Source organism: Glycine soja, chromosome 18 (genome assembly GCF_004193775.1).
Source record: "Glycine soja cultivar W05 chromosome 18, ASM419377v2, whole genome shotgun sequence".
NCBI classification, from domain to species: domain Eukaryota; kingdom Viridiplantae; phylum Streptophyta; class Magnoliopsida; order Fabales; family Fabaceae; genus Glycine; species Glycine soja.
The window spans coordinates 9,408,161-9,434,530 of NC_041019.1; the positions used below are offsets into that span (position 1 = coordinate 9,408,161).

General features: G+C 32.6%; 2 protein-coding genes across 8 annotated transcripts in view; one reads left to right on the forward strand and one right to left on the reverse strand.

Annotated features, from left to right (window-relative positions):
• The window catches only part of LOC114396240 (disease resistance protein RPM1-like), a 56,730-nt gene that overhangs the window by 12,029 nt on the left and 18,331 nt on the right, over positions 1-26,370 (forward strand). The window lies entirely within an intron of this gene.
• On the reverse strand, positions 5,888-24,444 carry LOC114396242. 7 transcript variants are annotated; one of them, XR_003663259.1, is made up of 18 exons: positions 23,793-24,436; positions 23,580-23,676; positions 23,382-23,494; positions 23,204-23,248; positions 22,784-22,847; positions 22,598-22,690; positions 13,951-13,992; positions 13,700-13,851; positions 13,167-13,607; positions 10,502-10,582; positions 10,219-10,333; positions 10,018-10,128; positions 9,234-9,347; positions 9,044-9,143; positions 8,745-8,849; positions 7,608-8,649; positions 6,622-6,706; positions 5,888-6,240 (listed from the first exon to the last, which is right to left on the reverse strand). XR_003663259.1 is itself a non-coding variant. In XM_028358144.1 (4 exons), exons 1-3 carry the CDS (start codon positions 24,306-24,308, stop codon positions 23,393-23,395), a joined length of 708 nt encoding a protein of 235 aa, XP_028213945.1. In that variant the 5' UTR covers positions 24,309-24,421; the 3' UTR covers positions 22,292-22,690; positions 23,382-23,392. The 7 variants fall into 7 exon arrangements, 1 of the variants encoding a protein (XP_028213945.1); XR_003663258.1 differs by lacking the exon at positions 23,204-23,248 and having other exon boundaries at positions 23,793-24,434; XR_003663261.1 differs by lacking the exons at positions 22,784-22,847; positions 23,204-23,248 and having other exon boundaries at positions 23,793-24,444.

Consider the following 26,370-nt stretch of genomic DNA (forward strand, 5'->3'; position numbering starts at 1 on the left):
TGGATTTGGTTATTGTTGTAATGGAATGTTTAAATTAAACATTGATGTTCCTTTTGTTTGTATGGCCTCGTGTAGTTCTATAACTAATATGACAAAATCAGAAATTTGGCATGCTAGATTAGGACATGTTCATTACAAAAGATTAAAAGATATGTCAAAAACAAGTATGATTCCTCCTTTTGATATGAACATTGAAAAATGCAAAACTTGCATGTTGACCAAGATCACTAGGAAACCTTTTAAGGATGTTAAAAGTGAGACTAAAGTCTTAGACTTTATTCATAGTGATCTGTGTGATTTGCATGCTACTCCATCATTAGGTCATAAAAATTATCTTGTTACTTTTATTGATGATGCATCAAGGTATTGTTATGTATATTTATTAAATACAAAAGATGAAGCTCTTGATAAATTTAAAATTTATAAGAAAGAGGTAGAACTTCATCAAAATGGGCTAAACAAAACTCTTCGTACGGATAGGGGAGGTGAGTATTATGATCCGGTTTATTTTCAATCTACTGGAATAATACATCAAACTACAGCTCCCTATACACCACAATAGAATGGTGTAGCCGAAAGGAAGAATAGAACCTTGAAAGAAATGGTGAATTCCATGTTATCCTATTCGGGTTTAAGTGAAGGATTTTGGGGTGAGACTATGTTGACAGCCTGTTACTTGTTGAACTGAATTCCTAACAAAAGGAATAAGGTTACCCCATATGAACTTTGGCTAAGGCACATAGTCAAGTGTATAATGGGAAGTCTAGACACTTGGGTGTTAGACACAACATGGTTCGGGAGTTAATCATGCATGGTGTGATATCAGTGGAGTTTGTGAGAACTCAGCATAATTTGGCCGATCATTTAACCAAAGGGTTAAGTAGAGATCTCGTGAAAAGGTCGGTTGTGGGATTAGGATTAAAGTCCATCTGAAATCTCTTATGTTAAGATACCCAATTCCCATCTAATATGACATTAGGTGCTGAATTCAATGTGGAAAGCTTAACATGTAGAGATTGGAACACATCATCGAAAGTATCCCAAAAGGTATGTGTTCGGTTCTGTAAGTTAAGGAGGTTGAAGTATAACTTCTCAATGGTTCTTATGAAAAATAGCATTTGCAGGTGCAAGAAAGAAAAGGACTACCTATATAAGCATGAAGTTTAGCCGCTTCAAGAAGCTGGGACTTGGCTTTGATATGCTTATGAAAGATAGGGACACAGGCTAGTAAATTAGTGTCGAGCAAGAGTAATGTTATAAACTATTGTGCAAATTATCTTCATGTATTCATTATGAATAGAAAGGGTTCAATCCTTAGTGACACCCTGATATTCGAATATTTGAAACGTGTAATTTGCTAAGATGAAATTCAATCGTCACGATATTTCATCTATGCAGTAGTTTATGGTATGTTATGACTTTGGTGATTTGATCGGTAATTACACTAAAATGGGGGAGGTTTGTTGGACATTTTAGTGTAATTGATCTCTTTATTATGTTAAAATAAGAGTGCACGCTTGTTTTAATGTAATAACGAGATGTTCGGTTTAGGCAAATTTTGGAAGTTACATGGAAGTTACTAAAACTTCCATCAACGGTTGGAAGTTACATGGAAGTTACTAAAACTTCCATCAACGACAGTTTTTAAAAGGAAAAAAACTTCCATCAACTGCCAAAAACCACCTGTTCTTTGATCATAAATAATCATTCTGGTTCAGAAAGCATAACGGGTGACAAAACATACAAGACCAAAACAAAACTCTTGAATTATAATCTTCTGATTTTATCAAATTGAACAATTTTGGTTGAACCCCGAAATTTGATTCAATCTGAAAGTGTTATACACGATTTCAGATTTATCCAGTATCATCTCGATTTTTTCAAATTAACCAACAAATGGCTCATACGGTAAATGCTTTTACCAATTCTCAATTATCATTACTTTTTTTATTGTTTTTTTTTTCCTAAGTAAAACCTCTTTTAAAAGTGTTACCAATAATCACCTAAGTTGAAGAGAATTACAAACCTTTTAGTTTAGAGTCTCATTGATATAATTTTGTTCCATTCTTTTAAACACTTCAAAGAAAGGACTGCATTGAATTTACGACCACTATTTTTTTGTGGGAAAACAATAAATCGAGTGTTGACTCCTTTTTCTGTAAAAAAATCATATTAAATTATAGGATCTAACTACGATAAACTATCACAAGGTGAAGCACTCCTCCCAATCTGTAATAGCGAATTACTCATTTTTTTCAACATATAGAAGTAGGTTATTCACTTTTTTTTAAGATCATTTTCTCTCCACTCCAACCTCTCACATTTTCCTTCCTTTCGCATGCTGGAAAAGCTAAAAATCCTATTCTGGTAAACATTAGACTTGGGTAAATAAGTAGATAAGTTCAACTTGTTAAAGACTTGTTTGTACTGACTTATATTTTTCCTCTAGTTAAATGTATTGACACACAAAGATAAAAAAATATAAAATTATTATTTTACGGTAGAATATTTTTAGGACATGTTAAAATAGAATTTGAGAAAACAAATATAAAAAAAATAAAATTGTCAGTAAAACAAATTTCCACAGATGGTGAAAAGTGATTCTGAAAAGAAAAAAGGAAACTTGAAATGAAAGCATTATTTTGGAGCTTCAATTATCAGGAAAATTGCAGGGTAAAGTACAAGAAAATTTTGATTTTTGTAACTGTATACCCTTTCATGCATGCTGCTGAACAAATTCTAAGAGTTAAAAACTAACAAGTGCAAACATTAATTATTTAAATAGGTATAGTTGGTTATATATATATTCATTATCACCTCAAAACAAAATTTGTACAAATCAATGGATCATAAATATGATTGTAAAAATACATATATGGTGACACATAATAATAAAAGATGAGGCTAGGTATTGTACATAAGTATGACATGACGTTCATCTCATCAATTTTGACGCAAAATTCTTAAGATTAAAATAGAAAATATTGAATATGCATGCATCAGTAAATTAGAAATTCTATACAAGTTAACTAACACATTGCATAAGAAAAGGCTTATGGTTAGAAACTTAAGAAAGCAAAAGCTGATATGATAAGGCGATATATTTACAAAGTGCTAACTTACTCAAATGAAAAGTGATGTATCAATACCTAATTAATTAAAAATAGTAAAATATTATATATTTAATCAAACAATTGTATTAAAGGATAAACTTGGAAAGGAGAAAACCTTTTCTCACTCCGCCTTTGTTACTGTCAGTTTTCCCTTTATTTTGTCTCTCTTTTTCTTTCACACCATTGTTGACATTTCCCACCCCCCACTATTGTTACATTTCCTACCCCTTTTCACTAACACCTAATTAATCATAAATTCTTAGATATGATAGTTTTTAATTATACAAGTAAGACGGAAGGATAAATTTGGAAAATAAAAAAAATTATTTCTCACCTTTTCTCAACAACGTTCTTGTCATATTGTCCATATGCTCAAATATTAACCTACCTTTTTTTTCCATCACTACACTATCCCTATTCCTCTCATTCTTTCTCACCCTTTCAATCTTCTCTCTCTTCTGCTCTATCTCGCACCTTTTTCCTTGTTACTATCTACCCTATTTTTCTCCATCCCCTCTTTTACCATCTCATTGAATCAATTGGTCAACTTTACCACTCCTTCTCCCTCGCTTGTAAAAAGATTTCATCACTCTTCTAAAAAAATCCTTTGGGCATAATAGGCCATTTAAGCCAAAAAAGTAAATGAAGAAGCTGAGGTGCAAAATGGAGAAAATGGTGATGAATAGACTTGTGATCCAAGGATTTGGTGTTCGTTCAATGAACACAATTAGGGATGTTCAAAAAATTGGTTTGAATTGAACAGAATTGTAATCGAACCTAAACCGGATTGGTTTTTTTCTCGAACTAGTTCAAGAAAAAATGAGTGCACTATTTTATAAAATCAATTCGGTTAGCCGGATTGTTTCTACAAAATCAGTTTCAAAATTGTTCAAAAATCAGTTCGAAACTGATCCAACTCTTAGAATTAGTTTAAATTGGTTAAAAATTAGTTCAGTTTAGAATCATTTTTTTAAAACCAGTTCGATTTTGAATCAGTTTCTAAATTAGTTTGACTATTTAGATATAAAACTAAATCGGTTAAAACAATTTGAAACCAATTTGGTTCAATTTTCTTATCGAACTAGTTTTTGCACCCCCAAACGCAATCATGACCTCATGAAGATTGTGGGGTGTGAGGAATAAGGAGGGTTGTTTGGTTTGCATGATTTGAATTTAATGGGCGGTAAAGGGTTTGTGTGATGGGTAAAGGAGATGGTAGGATAGATGAATAATAGCCATGAGATATGGATAGAGAGGGGAAACTGCAGGCTCGAGAGAAGAAATTGTGTTAAAGGATGAAATTTTTTTAAGATTTTATTGTTATTACCTTTTTTTCTTGGGATACTAAAACACAAAAGATTAATTTGTGTATATGATACACAATTAGTATTTTTTTTATTTTCTCTTTTCATTAAATGCATATATTATATCAAATAAAATTTTGGAAAAACTTTTAAGAAATTAAGCACCTTTTTTATAAAAGAAAATAAAATAAACTTTAAAAAATGGATTTTTCTTTTCTTTCTCATCTCTACCCACTTCTCACTCACTTAACCCAACAAAAAAAACCACTTTTCTCCCTCTCCCTCTCCCTCTCTCTCCTAGCTATCCGCTCTATCTTCCACCATTCTATCATGGATAATTTATTTTAAATAAAATGAAAAATTATCAAATAACTTTTAAGGTAATATGAATCAAATTTTTCCTTCAGTTAAACTATCAAATAATTTATATTTTCTTTTTCAAATTCTTCTTTCATACATTAACTTTAAAATGATTTTGCAGAAGAAAAAAAAACTAAATATATAAAAAAATTATTTTAAATTTTAAATTTAACATAACTTTAAAACTAATAAAAGTTATCTCAAACATCTTCATAATTATTATTGCTAACATATATTCATTTGGTTTTTTAATAATAGATTTTTTAACAAGTTACAATTTCAATGCACACACACAATTAAATCATGTAATAACATCTTTATGATTATGCATGTAAAAAATTATGCAAAATTAATAAAAAATTTATGCATGTAAATCATGCAATAACCCTAACACGTATTTCTTATACCTAAATTTACTTACACTACTACAAAATTACCTTTCTACATCAGTTAAAAGCGTCTTTCTACATTGGTTATCACGCGTCATTTTAACCGATGTCTTTCTACATCGGTTGCCCGGTCGTCTTAGAATGACGTAGTTTAAAGACAGGTCTCGAGGCACACCCGTCTTAGAATTTTGACCATTCTACATCCGTTGTCAGGACAACCGAAGTAGAAACTCTAGAATTCTACATCTGTCGTGGCCGTGAAACATCGTAGAATGCTACCCCATGGTAAAGCATTCTACATCAGTTTTCCTAATAATCGATGTAGAATATCCAGCAATCCTACATCGATTGTTCTAATAATCGATGTAGAATTATTAATTATTTTTTTAAAATTTTTTTCCTTTTTGTTCATGAATGACAATAACAATGCAAATATAATTGAACCTAATGTCTCGTATGAGACTTACTTTATAAACCTTGGTCAAAATTCAGCAATGAAAATAGTAAATGAATAATCACATCATTAAAACAAGCTATATATAAACCCTAGACTATTAATATAATGAGTCAAGGATGACCATATGCATGTTATGACAAGCCTGTGCAGAAAGAAAAGGAAAGTACTATTAATATATTGAGCCAAGGATGAGTTGCCTAAGCAGTAGCCAAGAATGGATTGCCCAAAACCAGATGTAGAGGCACCAAGCCCACTAGTCTCCTTAAAATCAAATTTTAAGGTTGTAGCAGTTACCTGGTATTGCTGCAACCCATTTAGTGGGCATAATGATACCATGCTCACTACCTATCATGTCTGCTAGAGAGTGGATCGAAGATCCAAGAGGATTGGCAGAAAAGCCATAAAAAACCTTCCCTTGAATACATGCTAGTCACCTCTGAACTAGAGATGTTTGGACTACTTCAATTTGTCTGCTTTGATGAATTTAACATTCCAACCTCAGACACAACTGTCCAACACCAACTGCACCCTCCCCATAGCCTTGCATACTACTGGGAACACTGATTGCAAATGCTTGATATGGAGCAAAGGATCCCATAAGTATTCCTCCACTCCTCCTGCCAGAAAAGCAGAATGGAAAAACAAACATATCCTAAATGTCCATAATTCTAACCACTTTATTTTCATGTTTTTAATTTATAAGAAAGAATGGAAAATTATTTATTACATGTTATATAAAGATTAGTTGGAATTGGGTTTTATAATTACATATAAAAAGAAATTTAACATGTGAAGATTTTGTGTTGTCATATTTTAGGGCTTCAAGATAGATTATTTTTCTTCAAAAGATGATAATAAAATTAGATTTTAAATAAACATTCTGTTTGTTTGCTTGAGGAGAAGAAGGACTTATATGTTAGGAGAGGAAAAATAGTTATTTTCTTATTTGATTCACAATGACAAGAGAGTTCTAAAACATATGCAAAGAAGATATTAACCTCCAACAATAACAGGGCCGATTATTGCTCGTGTCTTCTTTGGTTTCCAAGTTTTGGAGAAGAGGCCACCAAGGCTTCCCAAGAGCTTTTCTCCCTCGAAGCAGCAATAGTCAAACTTTAGTCAGTTTTAAAGCAGAATACTAATTTGAATTCAAAAGGATTCGTCCAAGATTCAGCAGAGCTAGGCTTAGCAACCTTCAAAGGAGATTTCTTTCAACCAGACATTATCTCTCTTCTTTCAGAATTAATTCAGAGGCAAATTAAAAAGTAAATTTCTCAAAATCCTATGTGACCTAAGGACACGCTAACTTTTCCCTGAAAAGACAAGCAAGTGCTAATCAGACACTATAAATGTACCACAACAAGCAAAAGAACCCCAAATATCAAAGGACTTTGGCAACTTCTTTTATGTGAATGAAGAGGAAGGATCATAGAAGAAGAAATTATGGGATTCTCCCTTACATTTACGCATATTTTTATAAAAAAAATATAGTGAATAATATAATACTACTATCAAACAAGTTATTAAGACATAAGAATTCAATTAGTATTTTATAATTTGTATTTTACTAGATAAATATTTATTTATACATGATTATAATTTATAATAAACATGTATTTTTAAATTTATAAAATATTATAATTAAATTATAAGAAAATAAATAATTTAAATATATAAAATATATTTTGAATTTTTAATTAATAATTTAATTTTGAATATATTGTTATTTTAACCAAAATAGCTAAGTGGTTAAAAAAAAAAAGCAAGATAACAAAAAATGGAACCAATGGTTTAGCTTGATTGGCAACAGTTTATGTTGAAGGATCTGGATTCAATATCTATAAAATATATCTTTGAAAGTGATGATAAGTTTTAACTGTGTTCAAGTGGGGATCAAGTCCAAAAGAATCAAATGGTGACCATAAAACAAATATTAGCAAGAGTTGAAATGATTTTCAGAAAATAGCATCTTTGGAAGGCTTACCTTGGTATAATATCTGCAACCCTCTGCACCCTTCGGTAACTAGGAGTAGCTTGAGGTTTGGATGGAATAGTTTATGAATGACAGCATCATCATATGGGTCCTCACCTTTTGTAAGAAAAGAAATCTCGTTTTCACCTATCTGATTTATATATTCAAATCAAAGGATTGGCAAAGCGATTATTAAGGAGTGTGTGGTTACCTTTTGGATCAATCTACTTTCTAATAACACAAATAATGCTTGTCAGTGTATGTGTCCTTATTTTGTGTATATTTGTACCAGTGTATATTTGGAATTATGTGCTCTTGATTTGATAATAATAATAATAATAATAATAATAATAATAATAATAATAATAATAATAATAATAATAATAATAATGTGAACATTGCATAGTCCCACACTAACAATTGCACTGATGACCCACCAAACCCTGTTTTTGGGAGGGAGAAGGCTACCATGTTTGTGGTTATTGCCAACACTGCGACGTCCTCGAGTAGAAATTTCTGGGGATATGCCGGCAGCATCACCACAGCTCCTTCTCTGGGACAGTTTTGGTGAGTTGGGGCGAGTCAGTGGCAGCTGCTATCAAAGGAAAGGGAATGAAGAGTTTTACTAACTGATTAATGATGGCTATTAGCAAATTTGGAAAGAACTAAATATGACATGATCATGACAGGGCAATTTTGCATTCATGATTTTGTCACTGAACTCAGACTAACTGATTATTATTCTTTTTTGAGAGATTCTCTTAGTATATTATATAAAAGAATAAAAACATAGTATTTAAACCTGAGACTAAGTAAAGTTTAGCATGACTGAAGCTTGGACAAATGAAGACAATGATATAACACTGACTGTTAGGAATTAAATATGGGTTTTTAAGATTGAACTAATAAGTGAGATTTAAAGAAAAAATATTAAGGTTATTACTTGCTATGTGAATAAGCTATAAATTTTCATAGAAGAACACACAATAAAAGAAGTGTAACATCATCATGATTGGAAGAGAGTTATTGTTGCAATATAACCATTCTTCATCACCTGCTAATATCACCAGAATATAAGTGGTCTCTTCAAAACATCATAGCAGACTAAACTATTAAAGCATGACAATATAAGTACAAAGAAGGACACACCTCAAAGGCAATATTTTGATAACCATATACAAGAGTAGAACCAAAGGGGTTACTTGCTGAGCCTTGTGTTTGGATTGCAACTCGCCCACAATCCCCAAGTATTTCCTAAAAAACTCAATTAGAAACTATTATATGATATAAACTAATATTAATCATTATAAGAAATTCACATCAAATGCCAGTCACAATTTTCTTCTAACAAATTATAAGTAAAAATCATTATAAGTAATAATCATTATAAGTAAAAATCTTTCATCACTCCAAACTAAACACTGCAATGCAAATAAGAGATTGCTTACAATCTAAACCATAGACAACAAAGTTGCACTTAATGTAAGAATTGAAATCAGCATGACCAGGGAAGTTGGTGTGTAACACAAACTTCTTGATTTTGTGAGTCTGAAAATACAACAGACATGTGGGAGTTTCCATTATCAGTTGTGCTGTGGCACATTGTATAGAAACAAAAGCATGATGTAAGTTACAAACCTGTCCATCAAATAATATGTCCAGACCACAAGTAAAATAATTATAAAAGTAGTCTCCACAGAGAATTGCCGGTGGCCGAAGATCTGAAGCAGAATGAATAAACATTTGATCTACCTATAGAATTACAATTAAGAGTCAGACTTCGTACAAAGCCAAACTCATTCAAGTAGTTTACTAGCTTAAAATATTATGAAGTTGCTTTGTGCTCAAGGTAAAATTTAGACCTCCTTAAATTTTTTTGATGATTAGACCTCCTCCTTAAATAAATATATACTTGGACAAAAACAATACTTCTCCATGAAGAAAGTAACAAACAAGATTTTCTTTTGACTGTCCTTGTTGGAAAGCCACCTTAATTGTGGTACCTCTAGCCGCCCTTAGTTGCAGCCTCAACTTTAGGATGAAATCCTCAAATCTTTCTTCCAATTCCATTAGGCTATTAGAATTTTGATTGAAAATGACAAAAACATCATATAAGTATTAATCAATTTACAAGAAAAATGACCTATACCTACAGACAAAAACTGTCACTATAAATAAAAAATCCGTAGGTAAATGTATAATAGACTTTGTCCTACGGACGTTTCTTCCGTCAACTTTGAGGGGGTGTATAATGACGGCTAATTGTCTGTCACTATAGGTTTTACCTACTATGTATAGTGTGTAGGTAAAAGTCATTAACTTCTACTTACATCTCCTAACTGTAGGTAAAAGTCTTTAATATGTATCTATCATCTTCAATTGTAGGTAAATGTTTAGATCTTAGAAAGAGCTTAGAACATACATAATTGAATGTGGGCAGTGCAGCAACCCAACGATCCTTCTAGCTCCAACTCCAACTAGCTTTGCCAAGTAGTTCATAATTACCTAGGCCTTGGCTAGAGCAGGCCCCCCACTATTTTTCATAAGATATTCATATGATTTTAATTAGAACCAAGGTGAAACATGGTAATGTGACTACTACTCATGATTAAGATTAACCTACCTTGATGAGAGAAGGCATATGCCATGGTTCTTTCCCTCTTGACTGCTGCTTCTACTACTCATGAGGTTTGCCAATTGGATAACACCATATTACTAAAGACACCAATAGCAATCACCTTTGCAAGCATCAAATGGAACTCAACTCATCCACAAAGACACAAATTTCAATTCTTACTATAAAAATCATTGTCTATCTCTTTGTTGCTGGATATGTAAAATACTTAATTGTAATTTGTAAGTAATAACATACTGACAGACAACAGTTATTGTGTGTACAAACTTACTTGTGCTCTGATTCATCTTGTATGAATGCATGAAGTGCCTCAACTGCTAGGGAGAATGACATAATCAAAATAAATAGTTGTCTACACAAGCAGCAGAACAAGAAAATTCAAGATGTTAGTGCATATGATGTAATGTACCAAACAAGAGAAAATATTGAATTAAGTTTGCCATAGTTAATTCAAAACAATGTCATACATAATTCTTTTAGCCTCATACAAGCAGTCATTTAAAGACTCAACATTGTAAAATTCAAACCAGAATGTCATGTATTATCCCTTCTTTAACAAACTAAATTGCCTTGGTAAAATATATATATCTTTGGGCAACTCAATATAGTTAAACATGCCAATTCAGAATTTTTTTTTTACCATTTATTATGCAATATCATTTAGCATTTTACAAGATTTTTATGAAAAATAGTTCTACATAAATATAAAAATTCTGTTTTGTGGATATTTACATTCGGGATAAAAATTACATGTCAAGTTGTCAAAAACCTCTCAAAAGGAATCAGACCTGATTTGTAATCAACTGTAACACTGAGAATCTCTACAACTTACTTTTACTTTGGTTCCAGCCAACATATATATCAGCCAATGGACCAGCATATATATCAGCCAACATATATATCAGCCAATAGACCAGCATCAATAGAACATAATAGGTTGGACTTAAGTGCCTAATATTTTAGTGAAGTTAAAATATTTAGATTATGAAAAATGTAAAGTTGATAAGTTTTTATTTTAAAAAAGTATTTGCTAATTATATAAACAAATTGAATCTGAACTTGAATATTTTAATAAGAAAGATTTCAGATTTGAGATGGAAAAGAATGTGACTAAAATAGGAGACATTGAAGATAGCAATTATAGATGCTTCACAACACTAACAAAGGTGCCTAAAAAAATACCAATACCAGGAGAGAGAAAAAACAAACATAAAGAAAGAAATAGTAATTAGCTCTACTCAGCAAGCAAATATCATAAAAGAATGAAATAGTTGTTTTCCATCATCAGTTATATATATCTATAGAACAAAATAAAAGAAATATATCAGTGAAAAAACCGCACTTGCTCCGACAATTTTTTTGTTCTGTACATTGTATCCATACACGATAATATAATTGATTAATAACAATGGATTTTCTTCCCAAAATTGGAATGACAGACATATATACATTGAATCGTGTTTCATTTGGCATTATATTATTTGAAAATTTTCAAATAAAATGGCACTGCAACTTGTAGGCTCCTGCAACTATATTTGCTAGAAAATTTGAGTGGAATAAAGATAACAATAACATTTTTTTTAGGGAAAGAGAACAAGAACATAAAATCATTTAATTGTAACTACATAATAAGCATAAGGTGAGAATATAATTGGTAAACGGGTCAGCTCATGCTGTTTAAGATTTGTTACAAGTGATCCGTATTTTAATTGGTCCACATTGTAACGGATTAGGCTAGAATACGAAATAAATTATTTTTATTTTCTTAATTTATGCCTGCTAGTATTCTTTATATTGATTATTACAAATATTTACTTATTTATTAACTCATATAAACTATTTTAATTTCGTTCTATCATTTTTCTATCTAGTCTGTCATATCCTCCTCATTTTCACATCTTTTTGTAAATATAAATTTTTAATATATAATAAAAAATAAAAATGTGGACAGACATGTGCTTGTCTCTCCACTAGTTTAATTGGAAAAAAAATTATTAGAGCAACAAAACTAATTAAATATAAAAATTAGACACCAATTTTAACAAACAGAACAAGATCGCAATACAAGCTGATTGTAATTTCTGATGTTTGGTTTTGTTTTTCTTTCGTCCAACTAAAAAAAAAAACACAAGCGGATTGTAGCCAGCCTGGCCCACTAGTCTCCTATCGAAGTTTCAGTTGTTTTAAAACGACGACGCATATTTTAGAATTCTACCTTTCGTATTGATTCAAACTGTATACTATTTTAGAGGAATGCTTATTACTTTGACGTTTAGCTCTCATTGAAGGTTTTACTTTTAAATCTTAATTTACAATTCAAACATTTATTAGTTAACATAGAAAATATGAGATTCGAATACATGCATGTTAATTACTTGAAAATCCTAACATTCAAATAATCCCAAATTTCCAAAGAAGGATACAGGTTTGACAACATCTCTAAATAATTATTTTAAAAGTGTCTAGTCATAAAACATAGTTTAGTTTGACACTAGTTTTAATTTAGCTTAAATTTAGTTCGGCAAAAAATTAAACCAATTTAAATTGAAAAAAATATGTATAATTAAATGAATGATTTCTTTAAGTATATTTTCCCCAATATCAATGAATGTTTCGCTCTTTATTATTAGAAGATATTTATTAGTTCAACAAATAATGTGAGCAACAACCCAAGATTCACTCATTTCATTCTTCTCTATTTTCGCCACCAATAATTCCAATTGCAAAAAGGCAACTTGGCATGCACAGACTCACACAAACATACATATTTGGAAACAGCAAGGTGGCAGTTTTGTAAATTAAAAGTGAAAACTGAAAAGGAAAAAAAAGTAAACAAAATGAACTCAATAGCCTTTGGTTTGAAATATCTAAAGAAAAAAAAGAAACAAAATAACATCTGATTACCAATATTTGTTGGATTAAATAAAGAGTCTAACCGGTATAGTTCTGAGTTTCTATACACATTGGTGAGGTTGACCTTAAGAGATGCTTCTATGCCTGCTGATGTAACTTCCAACATCCAGGTTGCAGGATTATAACCTTCTTTGATCTTAGGAACTCCTTGAATAGCCTACATCAATCATGCACTATAGTGAATATGCTAAATTCCCAATGCTACAGAAGCATCATATGTTATATGTGTTAATCTTGTTTACACTAAATTCGCCTCATAGCACTGAATCAGATCAGAACAGTGGTGGCGTAATGGACCAGCATATATTTGCTCCCCTGCCAACTTCAAAAGTAACATCCATTAATGTAGTCTTACCGGAACCACTTGCACCCATCAGAGTTGTTAGTACTCTTGGCCTAAAGACACCACTAACACCCTTCAAAAGTTCTTGACATTCCTCAAAAACTCCTTGCTTTTTCATTTCCTACAATCAAATAAACACTCAAATATATTTTAAATATAATCAATACCATACAAATAGAAAGATTACATCTTTTAAAAAAATGTGTAAAGTACCTTTGGCATGTCTAAAGAATATTTGATCTCATCAAATGTGAGAGATAGAGGTTGAAAAGGAAGAATCATACCTTCCTTCCACTTCTGTTAGCTTTATCATCACTAACTCTTCCAGAAAAAGATCTGGATGATAAGTTTGCTTCTTCTACAATCTTTGTTTCAAAATCATCATCAGATTCAATTGGTTATGAACATAATAAAAAAGCTCAAGCTAAATATTTAGAAACTATAACTAGAGCTCAAGGACTAACCAAAAGAGATTTTTCCATTTGGTAACTGAATCAACTCTTCAGCTGTTGAAGCATTTCTCTCAATCAATTTCTCAATTAATTAAGGATATTATAAGATAAAAATAATTAATGCATCAGACTTTTAGAAAAGAATCTTATAAAAAAAAGGACAAACAATTGAGTAAAAATAATCTTATACATAAGAAAGGAGGTAGTATATTAAGATCTCAACTAGAAATAAAGTTAATATAATCCTTATAAAACTAAGCCAATCCTAGAAGCCAGTTTTTTTGAGATTGATTAATCCATAAACTCATTCTAAGAGCACAATCCATTTTTGTCTTTGTGAACATAAAATAAATCAAGAATATCATGCAAGCTGTGACACCCTCTACCCCTCACATATATACTAATAAGGAATAAAAAATTCAAATATTAATTAAAAGTATTTTTAAAACATTTTTTTTAAATAAGTGTTTCAAAGGGGAAAAAGGCTCACATTCATTTTCTTCTACATCATATTCAAACTTGTCCAAATAAATAATAAAGTATTCTCGACTCAACAAGGTCGTCTAAGCTTCATACAATTAATATAGAACATATATCCTAATGTCACATCCTATCAGAGCGTTGTGTTCCCGTGTCCTCTAGCATGAGGTTCTTCATAGTCATCAACTTATTCATCTGCTCCCCCGAACACAAGTTCAAGATCATCACAGGATCCAAACACAACAACACACAGGGAGTGAGTTATCACATTCCTAGCTAATAGAGAAACAAGACAATTAAATATACATATTATATAAATGAGATACCACTTGCTTAAACATAGTTCACGTAACTTCACCACTTCGTCATTCAAAATTCACTTTTCAATTATCAATCACATTACACAAGAATCCCACACTTCGATCAAGATATAATAACACATCAATTAGCAAACATATGCAATAGTTATGCTAAGACTCAATCCTATATGCAATGTGGTACCATGTCAGTAAAAAAACCACCCTGGGGCGCTTAGGAGTACATAACAAGACACACCACACAATGGGTTTGTCAGGTCACTCTCACTAAGTAAGATCATAGGGAGACCAGTCAGGGTCACGATGTTTTGCGAGAATGCTCCAACCATATGAGATCAGCATAGGCTTAAAGGAGTACTCAAACCCGGTGACCCCCAAGGCCTACACTCCGAAGAGTCCGTCAGGGCCTCTCCCTCCTGATTCAGGTCCAACCCCTAAAATAATTTTTGCATGCAGACACTGCTCATGAATTATACAATACTCACGACCTTACACTCATGTTTTAAACACGTTCAACACAATTGCGCTACGATTTAACACTGGTTCCTAAATAGGAAACCTACATTTTCTCTTTAACAATGCGCATCAACGCTTTTCTCAAGATAACGCTGGTCGGGTTATTGTACAATTCATAGCTTACAACACAAGTAATTTCACATCAAGTGTTAACTACACACTTATCCACAATTATAACTCATTCACAATTTCACATCTCATAGTGTCACAATCCACCATCACATGTTTACACGTATCTCACAAATTAACACATGTTCAACTTTACACTTATACTCAATCTCAATAACAATATTATAATCTCAAAGCAACATGTTATTCTACAATTCATCACATACTCACAATTTGAATTATCATTTCATATCCTCAATATAACAATTTATATAAAAGACTATCACAACATGAGGATTAAAACCCCTCAAATAATATTACACAATTATATCAAAATCATAGGTCGAAATATACAAATATCAAGAGCACAATTTATCAAGCAATTTTCATCAGGACATCAATATTTTATTTATAATCATAAAGGAAAATTTGCAATTTAACAAACATCCCAAAATAAAATCTCAATTTAATCCTCTAAGGATCCCTACACATGTTCTCACTAATCCCCAACTGTGAATAACTCATCCCTTACCTCTAAGCGGGCTCATGTGTCTTCAGCCAGCGATAGCAACATCTCTAGCGGTTCCCGAAAATTCTTTCAATTATTCATCTGACTGCTCCGATAGAATTCCCAAACGTCAGAGAGACGGAGAAGAGATTGAAACCTCCACTTGTACTGTCTTCATACGATTCCTTTTTCTCCCTCCAAGAATATTATCTCGCAAATTCCAACGGTGGAAGCGTGCGGAATTGAATTTCGAACAACATAACCAAATTTCAAAATAATCCAACGGTTAACGAAACCGGGATCGTAGTTTTACCAAGGCAGCTCTGGGTTTCTGCGGGAAAGAAAAAGACTACAATGCGAAGGGTGTTTCTCTCAGTTCAGACATGATATCAAAATTACCAACGGTGAGAATGCTCGGAATTGTGTTACGAACATGATACACAAATTTCATGACGATCCAACGGTGAACAGGTTCAAGATCGTCGTTTTTCTGAGACTGGTTTGGTGGGCTGCGGGAAAAAGAAAGGGTTTTGAGAGGAGAAGGGGAAAAACGAAAATGAGGCCAAAAAGGAGGCAGCTGACTTAACATAACTATTTATACCTAGGGTACTCAACCTATTATTTACTCTATATTTATTTATTTATTTATTTTTTACTAAAAAGCTTTTTAAATTTATTTACGAAAAATTGGGATGTTACAATTCCACCCCTCTTAAAAGAAGTTTCGTCCCCGAAACTTGCCGAAAGATCGAGAAAAAGATATCACGCATATGATTCTCAATATCAAGATGTGTGTCTAGTTGAAACTCTTTTTCTATTACCCCGATCACAAGACTCCTCTGCACTTAAATATTAAATTCGGTGATCCTCGTTTACTCAATGATAGTATTACATAAGTAAGTCTTCTCACAAGAGTGACATCTCAACTATAATAGAATGTGAATGACATACTATTTGGAGTAGAATAATATCATAGGAGACACTAATGACAAATTGAAAAGAACAAACAAACACAAGGAGACGTGACTGATCACATGGTCGACTCTTTTTCGAACATCGGACGGTTCAAGAAAGATAATGAGTTTCGAAACTCTCACACTCTACCGATCCTAGTTCACAATGACTATCGAGAATACATGATTTGCCTACCCTTGAGTCTAAGCCTCTTCCTTCAACATGATCTTTCTCACTTTCGTATACTTGACTCATAACTCTCACTTAGGTTCAAGAATTGTAACGATTCAACTCTAAGGTTGCCTACTTGATACTAACTGGGTGCTAATTAGATAAGCAATATAGATTACTCCCTACTTCTATAAGTTTGTTCACCTTGAGGTAATCTTCACACATTTATGCTCATCATGTCACCCTATAACTTTGCACTTGAAGTTGAGATTTCAACTGTTGTTTACGATGTCTAACTCTATAACTAGGACACCGGCTATATCAACGGTTTCCTACTCAAGCCCTATCTACTAAGCTAGTTCTAACGATTGAAACTAAACTCATAACAAGATTCTTGAGAGTTTTACCCGTCTCTTTTATCTCGAATTCAACTCCAAAGGTCCTCACGATATATCAAACTAACGGTAATGTCTCTCAAAACATTATGGTGAACACCATGGTTACCCAGGATAAATCTTTTCATAAGTCTTAAGTTGTCAAGAAAATATCTATCACTATTTGTCCTCCTACAAGCACTCTTCTAAACTTAAAAATTATTTCAAATATTTTACTACTCCAATAAGGACCTACGCGGCTAAGATAACACTCAATGGCTTACAGTGGTCGAATTCTCTATGAACTTATGGCTTACTCCTTACAAGGATCTCATCCGAAAACTTAAACTTACTTGAGTCATCTCCAACTAGAATTAAGGTTAATTCAAGGAATGCTAAAATAACTTTTGGTTCGACTACTGGTTAAGGAAATTTTATCTTAATCTTAGGTTTCATTCAATCTTAAAACAACTTCTACCCAAGAAGGATTTAAAGTTATCTCTCACCTAAAAAATAACATACTCTAAGGGTCAACATCATCTAACTAAAATGCATACGAAATTCTTAGTACGAACATGATTCCCAAGGGTCTATAACAACCTTAAGGTATACCCCATAATTCAACTTAACTGGAAACATACTAAACACTATTCATTGAAACCACAACACTCAGGGTAGGAGATCCTGTCACACATTCCACGAACACATAGTGGTCATGACCAGGTACACATAGAGGCCACAATAGGTACTAAGGTATTCCTTGAAGCATCCACAAACTTTTCCAAATTAAGGTAAAAAGAACTAAGATTTATCTTGCTAATCATACAACTATCATCCATAATCCTTTAGGTCACCTACCTTACGCAAGAACACTCACTCTTGAATCCTTTTATGCTTCACTAACTACCTTACTCTTTTCTTAAGGTTTCACATTAAACCTCTTAACTATTCTTCACAACTTTTCCAACTACTCTATATTCTTAAACAACTCTTTACCAGTCATCTCTTAGGAACTAGGATTACAATTTTCTATGGGTACTACACTCATAAGATTCTCAATTTCACACTTAGGTGGTAACTAAGCATATCCTCAAGGAACACAAGTACTTGACTCATTAAGTTTACTTTCATCTGTAAGTACAAGGATCATGCCTATTCAAGGATTTCCTCTCGAACGCCTTAATGTAATTATCAAGGGCGAAGTCTCTCTCTATTCGTAACAGAAGTAACACATGACAACAAATCGAGCAGTTTAACAAGACATGATTGGAAGATGAACAACTAATAACAAGATGTACACTCGATTGATTAGGAGACAATAATTTTAAATCAAGAACGATCACTCATCCATAATCAACAGTAGATACTCCAAATGAATTCTATAAACGAAAACATAATCACAGTGTACGCACATATGGAGACATCAACTATCACTTGATTGTGACAGAAACATCAATAATCCAGTTGTTTGGTGTAGGCTCACAACACAAAGAATGAATTATACTCAAGCTTGGAAGCGTAATTGAATTACTTGACTTAAGCACACAACACAAAGAATAGGTTGCACTAGAATTAGAAGGTATGGTCAAAAGTGTATTCTTTATGAAATATTTTTTTTTTATATGAGTCATTGAACTATAGAGTATCACCATCGCTAAGAACAAGAATCTCAAACAACCATACTCTTTATGCAATTAAGGTAAAACACCATACTACAAGTATACATAGAATTATAAGGTTCTTATAATAAGTATACAACGTACATATAAGAAGTAAGAATTAAATAGTTAATAAGGATGTATTAAGGAATCATAAACTTCAACTACTACATTCACGACTACGCACAAAATAAAGGGAGTTAAGTAGTCATGTGTTTACACATCAAGAAAGACACACTCATCCAAGACATATATATGGTTCAAAAGGTTTTCACAACACTAATCCACACATCAAGATAGAAATAAGTTTATTAACAACATACATGCAGGAAGATAAGGGCTCATTAAGGCATTATCCATCAATATCAAGACCACTTGAATCACCCAATGGCTTGCCATAAAGTCCAACCGCACTTCGCAAATTATAGAGATGGTCAGTCTCATAACTCATGACTCAACAGTGGATTTATGGTATAGCAAACATTAAGGATGCAAGACACCTACAAGCATTATTATTAAGTCTCATTTAATCATGTAGGAGAAAATACGAATAATAATTCAAGCATCTTTAACAAAAGCATTTATAAGTAACCACATAGAGTGCACACCAGAATATGATAAGCACATAACACACTGGCCGAAAGGTTCGACCTGCTCTGATACCACTAAATGTGACACCCTCTACCCCTCACATATATACTAATAAGGAATAAAAAATTCAAATATTAATTAAAAGTATTTTTAAAACATTTTTTTTAAATAAGTGTTTCAAAGGGGAAAAAGGCTCACATTCATTTTCTTCTACATCATATTCAAACTTGTCCAAATAAATAATAAAGTATTCTCGACTCAACAAGGTCGTCTAAGCTTCATACAATTAATATAGAACATATATCCTAATGTCACATCCTATCAGAGCGTTGTGTTCCCGTGTCCTCTAGCATGAGGTTCTTCATAGTCATCCACTTATTCATCTGCTCCCCCGAACACAAGTTCAAGATCATCACAGGATCCAAACACAACAACACACAGGGAGTGAGTTATCACATTCCTAGCTAATAGAGAAACAAGACAATTAAATATACATATTATATAAATGAGATACCACTTGCTTAAACATAGTTCACGTAACTTCACCACTTCGTCATTCAAAATTCACTTTTCAATTATCAATCACATTACACAAGAATCCCACACTTCGATCAAGATATAATAACACATCAATTAGCAAACATATGCAATAGTTATGCTAAGACTCAATCCTATATGCAATGTGGTACCATGTCAGTAAAAAAACCACCCTGGGGCGCTTAGGAGTACATAACAAGACACACCACACAATGGGTTTGTCAGGTCACTCTCACTAAGTAAGATCATAGGGAGACCAGTCAGGGTCACGATGTTTTGCGAGAATGCTCCAACCATATGAGATCAGCATAGGCTTAAAGGAGTACTCAAACCCGGTGACCCCCAAGGCCTACACTCCGAAGAGTCCGTCAGGGCCTCTCCCTCCTGATTCAGGTCCAACCCCTAAAATAATTTTTGCATGCAGACACTGCTCATGAATTATACAATACTCACGACCTTACACTCATGTTTTAAACACGTTCAACACAATTGCGCTACGATTTAACACTGGTTCCTAAATAGGAAACCTACATTTTCTCTTTAACAATGCGCATCAACGCTTTTCTCAAGATAACGCTGGTCGGGTTATTGTACAATTCATAGCTTACAACACAAGTAATTTCACATCAAGTGTTAACTACACACTTATCCACAATTATAACTCATTCACAATTTCACATCTCATAGTGTCACAATCCACCATCACATGTTTACACGTATCTCACAAATTAACACATGTTCAACTTTACACTTATACTCAATCTCAATAACAATATTATAATCTCAAAGCAACATGTTATTCTACAATTCATCACATACTCACAATTTGAATTATCATTTCATATCCTCAATATAACAATTTATATAAAAGACTATCACAACATGAGGATTAAAACCCCTCAAATAATATTACACAATTATATCAAAATCATAGGTCGAAATATACAAATATCAAGAGCACAATTTATCAAGCAATTTTCATCAGGACATCAATATTTTATTTATAATCATAAAGGAAAATTTGCAATTTAACAAACATCCCAAAATAAAATCTCAATTTAATCCTCTAAGGATCCCTACACATGTTCTCACTAATCCCCAACTGTGAATAACTCATCCCTTACCTCTAAGCGGGCTCATGTGTCTTCAGCCAGCGATAGCAACATCTCTAGCGGTTCCCGAAAATTCTTTCAATTATTCATCTGACTGCTCCGATAGAATTCCCAAACGTCAGAGAGACGGAGAAGAGATTGAAACCTCCACTTGTACTGTCTTCATACGATTCCTTTTTCTCCCTCCAAGAATATTATCTCGCAAATTCCAACGGTGGAAGCGTGCGGAATTGAATTTCGAACAACATAACCAAATTTCACAATAATCCAACGGTTAACGAAACCGGGATCGTAGTTTTACCAAGGCAGCTCTGGGTTTCTGCGGGAAAGAAAAAGGCTACAATGCGAAGGGTGTTTCTCTCAGTTCAGACATGATATCAAAATTACCAACGGTGAGAATGCTCGGAATTGTGTTACGAACATGATACTCAAATTTCATGACGATCCAACGGTGAACAGGTTCAAGATCGTCGTTTTTCTGAGACTGGTTTGGTGGGCTGCGGGAAAAAGAAAGGGTTTTGAGAGGAGAAGGGGAAAAACGAAAATGAGGCAAAAAAGGAGACAGCTGACTTAACATAACTATTTATACCTAGGGTACTCAACCTATTATTTACTCTATATTTATTTATTTATTTATTTTTTACTAAAAAGCTTTTTAAATTTATTTACGAAAAATTGGGATGTTACACAAGCGATAGATATTTTAACCATAAAAAGTTGCTACCCAAGAAGCTTGGCCAATTAGAAATCAATGTCAATATTATTGACAAAGTAAAACATCAACAATACAATTATTATAACTCCGCAAATGTTGATCTACAAATAATGTCTCACCAGTCACCATGTTTTACCGTTTGTCATTCTGTTTATAATCTCACATGGTACGCTAGTCATGATGCAGGGATTATTTCTCCTGAACACGATCTTGCATCTCTACTTTTACAGTTTAGTTACCAACTCGTTTATCTCTTTAAATCAAAATAAATTGCACTAAGTCAAAACACTATAAAAAAATTGCAACATGAAATACAGAAATACCCGATAAACTCATGCATATTGAAGAACATGCTAAATAAGTTCTAGGATTAGCAAGTTAATGAAGATTCAAAATTTTATGTAATATATTGAAAAACAACTCTTATTGTACAAAAGGAATCCCGCATTCTGGACCGCATTGAATGGTCGGAAAAAATATAACCACTGAAATACATCTTCCCAGGAAATCCAATTTTCCAGCATTCTGCTGCAAATTATCTGTAGTCGGCAACAAAATAGATGAACACTATTGGGCTAAACTTCTAAGCTTGCAGGGATATTAGCTTAAAATGCTTACAATTAGTAGACCAAGGAATTATGATTTAGGCTTTTTTGGGGTATCCGAGCTTGATGGTTCAGCTTTCCTCTTAATTCCCAGAAAATGCTCTACCTGAATCAATTAAAAAAAAAAGATTTTAACAGAAAAATGCAAAGCTATTCCACGAAAGCACTTTTTATAAAGCTTAAACACATCCTAAATTACCTTTCGATCACCAAGCATAGGTGTCAAGCCCCCAGGAAGATCCTTCTCAACAGTTGCAAAACCACTTTTTGGGTTGCCAATAAAAAAACAGTCACATACATTGGTATATCAACTAAACAAAAGGAAAGAAGAGAAGATAGAAGAAACTACACAGAGCCATGCTTGCTATATTTATTCAATTCTTTTGATATTTTCAAAGACTTGCACAATTTAGTACAAAACCTATAATTTTTACTGGCATAATATCATAAGGAGAAAAAAAGGTTTTGTTATGCAACTCCTAACACAATACAATGTTCCTACTTCCACAGTAGTTATAATCTGGATAGGAATGCAAAATGGCCAACCCCAAATGCTATGAAGGATCACAAAGCAGCTACTATACTTAAGATGGTGAATACAGTGCAAAAGGTCACCCACCTTGGCCACAATCAGCATCATATGACAGTCCTATGGCGGCCAAACCTAAGCAGTTTTAACATTATTAACATTAAACATAATTACTTACTTCTTAGCATGCCAAAATCACTTTTTGCCATAATCAATTTAAATTTTTTTAAAATAGGTTCTGAATGCTGCCATAAATCAACTCTCTTACATCATCTTTGGTCAATTTCCTTCTCTCAAATTCAAACTCAAGTTTTGAAATGGGTTGAGTGGATGGTTCACAGTCATGTTCGCCAAGCCAGTGAAGTAAGGATCAGATAATGCCTGATATCACAAACATGACAGAAATAATGAAATATACTCTTAGGTAATTATCAATGAAATTATATATAGGTGATAGGAGATCAACCTCTTCAGCTGATGGAAGGTCTTTAGGATCATTAGGTAACTTTCCTTCTCCAACATAAGTATAACATGCAAGAGTTTTGAAATACTCCAACTGTATGCTTTGAACGTTGTCGTTGTTTCCACATACAAAAACTCCTCAGAAACACTAATAAATTGAATTCTTTTTTCAACGAATAAAGAAACGCAATGACATCGATTCAGAATAATGACTTACACAAAAACTTCGGTAAAAGCACGCGAGAAGACGCAAATTGAAATCCGTGTAATTTGAAAATCGAAAGGAGGCGCTCTTGCTCGTCGATTTCCTCGAAATGTCAGCGCCAGCGATCCTAATCCCAATCCTCGTCGCCACAGCCGACGCGGACGCGATCGTCAGCGGCGGCGTTCCCGAGGGACTTCCAGTAGGAATCGACTCGGTTGGCGACCTCGGAGAACTGGTGCAGCACGGAGTCCTAGCCGCTGCGTTTGGCGCCGGCACTGCGGTCGTCGGAGGAGGAAGAGGCGAGGCAGCAATAGAGGGGTTACGATGGGAACGAGAGGAGCAAGGGCGTCCGTTGTGCGGGGAACGGAACGGAAAGCTTCTGCGTCGGGAAGGTGAGCGTTGGTGCGGAAATGGAAGAAGAAGCCATGAGAGAGAGAATGAAAGAATGGATATGCTTGTTGTTGAAGAAGAAGGAGATTGGGAATATACTGTGTGTGTAGAGAATGTGAAGTGAAGGCGATGGAACATGAGGCTGGGAACTTGACTGTGAAAATTTGAGGGATGGATCTTCTTAGTGCCTCAATAGATTTTTTATTTTTTATTTTTTCTAGACAGAGGGGATAAGGATGAAATGAAAATTTTTATTCTTACCTTATCTTTCCTTCTCTTTATGAATCAATGTCATGTAACTTCCTTTTATTTTTATTGATCGGTTTGGGTTGCCATTCAAAAAGGTGAAATAGGTGGCACTAAACAAATTATTTTTTATCAATGTCATGTAACTTTCCTTTTATTTTTAGTCTTAAATGGATTATGTCAAAGAACATACATAAATAATTTGAAGTGTAGTTCTATTAGTCTTTCTTTAGTATATTAATAATTATTTTAATATGATAAAATAATTATTTTATTATGATAAAATAATTATTTTAATATGAGAAAAATAGTGAAAATATTGTATATTATCGAGTTTCTGATTAACTTTCTTAAAATAATTATTTTAATATGTATTTGTTTTATTGTATTTTACTTACACTATTGTTTGTAGGTAGAAACTTTTTAAATTTTATCTACACCAATGGACTGTAAGTACAAGTTTTATAGAATTTTATCAACACCAAATAATCGTAGGTATAAATTTTTTTAAATTTTACCAATACTAAGCATTTGTAAGTAGAAGTTATTTTGAGTTTTACCTACACTAAATAATAGTAAGTACAAATTTTTTAATTTTACCTATAACAAACAAGTGTAGGTATAAGTATTTTTTGACTTTTACCTACACTAATTTATGTGTGTAGGCAAAAGCCTCCATAGATATATGTCATTTTTCTTGTAGTGCTGCAAGTATCTAAGTTTGTAAATGTGTATCGGTATAAAAGAAAACTTATATTTATGTATAAGAGTTTTTGTTTTCTTCTATTGATTGTTTAGCAGAAATTGATTTTGCATGTTAATCATAGTAAAAGAAGAAATTCCCATGCTCCATAGTCTTTGAAAACACACAACTAACTACCTTTTCTTTCTTGATAAAAATAACTCAAATTTTGAGCTCGATTGAATTCTTGAATATGGCATTTGAATGTGTCCAAGTCTAACCACTAAATTTATATTAGGTGGAGAATTAAGGAAAATAATAGAATCCAATAGCATAGTCATGAGATACATAAAATTTGATTCCCTTTAAGAGTCACTTTGTAGGTTTTGGTGATTAAAGTAACACATTTAATACTAAATTTATTTTCTCTCCCAATGCTTTTTTGGGTTAAATTTATTATTAAAGTAACAATTTTGCTTTATTAAACTAGAGGTACTTTTTTTTGCTTGTTTTTTTTTCCAGCTTATATCATAATTAGATATCTTTTATTAAAATATGGTAATAATTTCATTTGTAAATAATAAATATTTTAATTAATTTTTTTTCCAAAAAAATGAATTGCTCATCTGATTTGTTGATTAGTATTATTGAAGACACAGATTAATTCACATACCAAATCTTCCATTATTTTAAACACAAAGGACAACTCAAATTTTCAAACTTAATTTTGTTTAATTCGGAACCACTTGTTCTGGTGGGAAACAAAATAGATCCAGTGTTGACCTTATTCATGTAAAAATCACATTGACTTGAATTTGTAAATTATCGATCAATAGAATTAAAATTTCCACAGAAAGTGAAAAGTGGTTCTGGGAAAAACAAGATAAAAGAAACATAAAATTAAAGCATTATTACGAACTTTACTTACCAGGAAAATTTTAGGGAAAAAACAAGAATAATGCAATGATACAACAACAAACTTACATCTTTTGTATCAGTAAAAACAGACAAAAGAATTGCAATTCCATAAAAGTACAATTAATTTCTACAAGAAGAAAAATTGTGGCATATACGGATGCCTTTTGATCAAAGTAGGACCTGATGCTAGACAAATTGCTGGGAGTTTAATTACAAAATGCTATTTTGTTTCCACTTTGTTAGTTAAGTTTATAAGTTTGAATAGAAAATTGTAAAATCAAATTCATTATTTTATGTTTTCACTATTTTCTATTTGAAAACAGGAACTCTGGAAATAAGGTGACATTTCAAAAA

Excerpts from the sequence above, each read along its gene's own strand:
- LOC114396242 (XM_028358144.1), bottom strand. The coding sequence starts at position 24,308 with ATGTTCCATCGCCTTCACTTCACATTCTCTACACACACAGTATATTCC. Across the intron at positions 23,670-23,792 it reads GCTTTTACCGAAGTTTTTGT|TTGGAGTATTTCAAAACTCT; the intron begins GTAAGTCATTAT and ends CAAAGCATACAG. Across the intron at positions 23,495-23,579 it reads ACCTTCCATCAGCTGAAGAG|GCATTATCTGATCCTTACTT; the intron begins GTTGATCTCCTA and ends TTGTGATATCAG.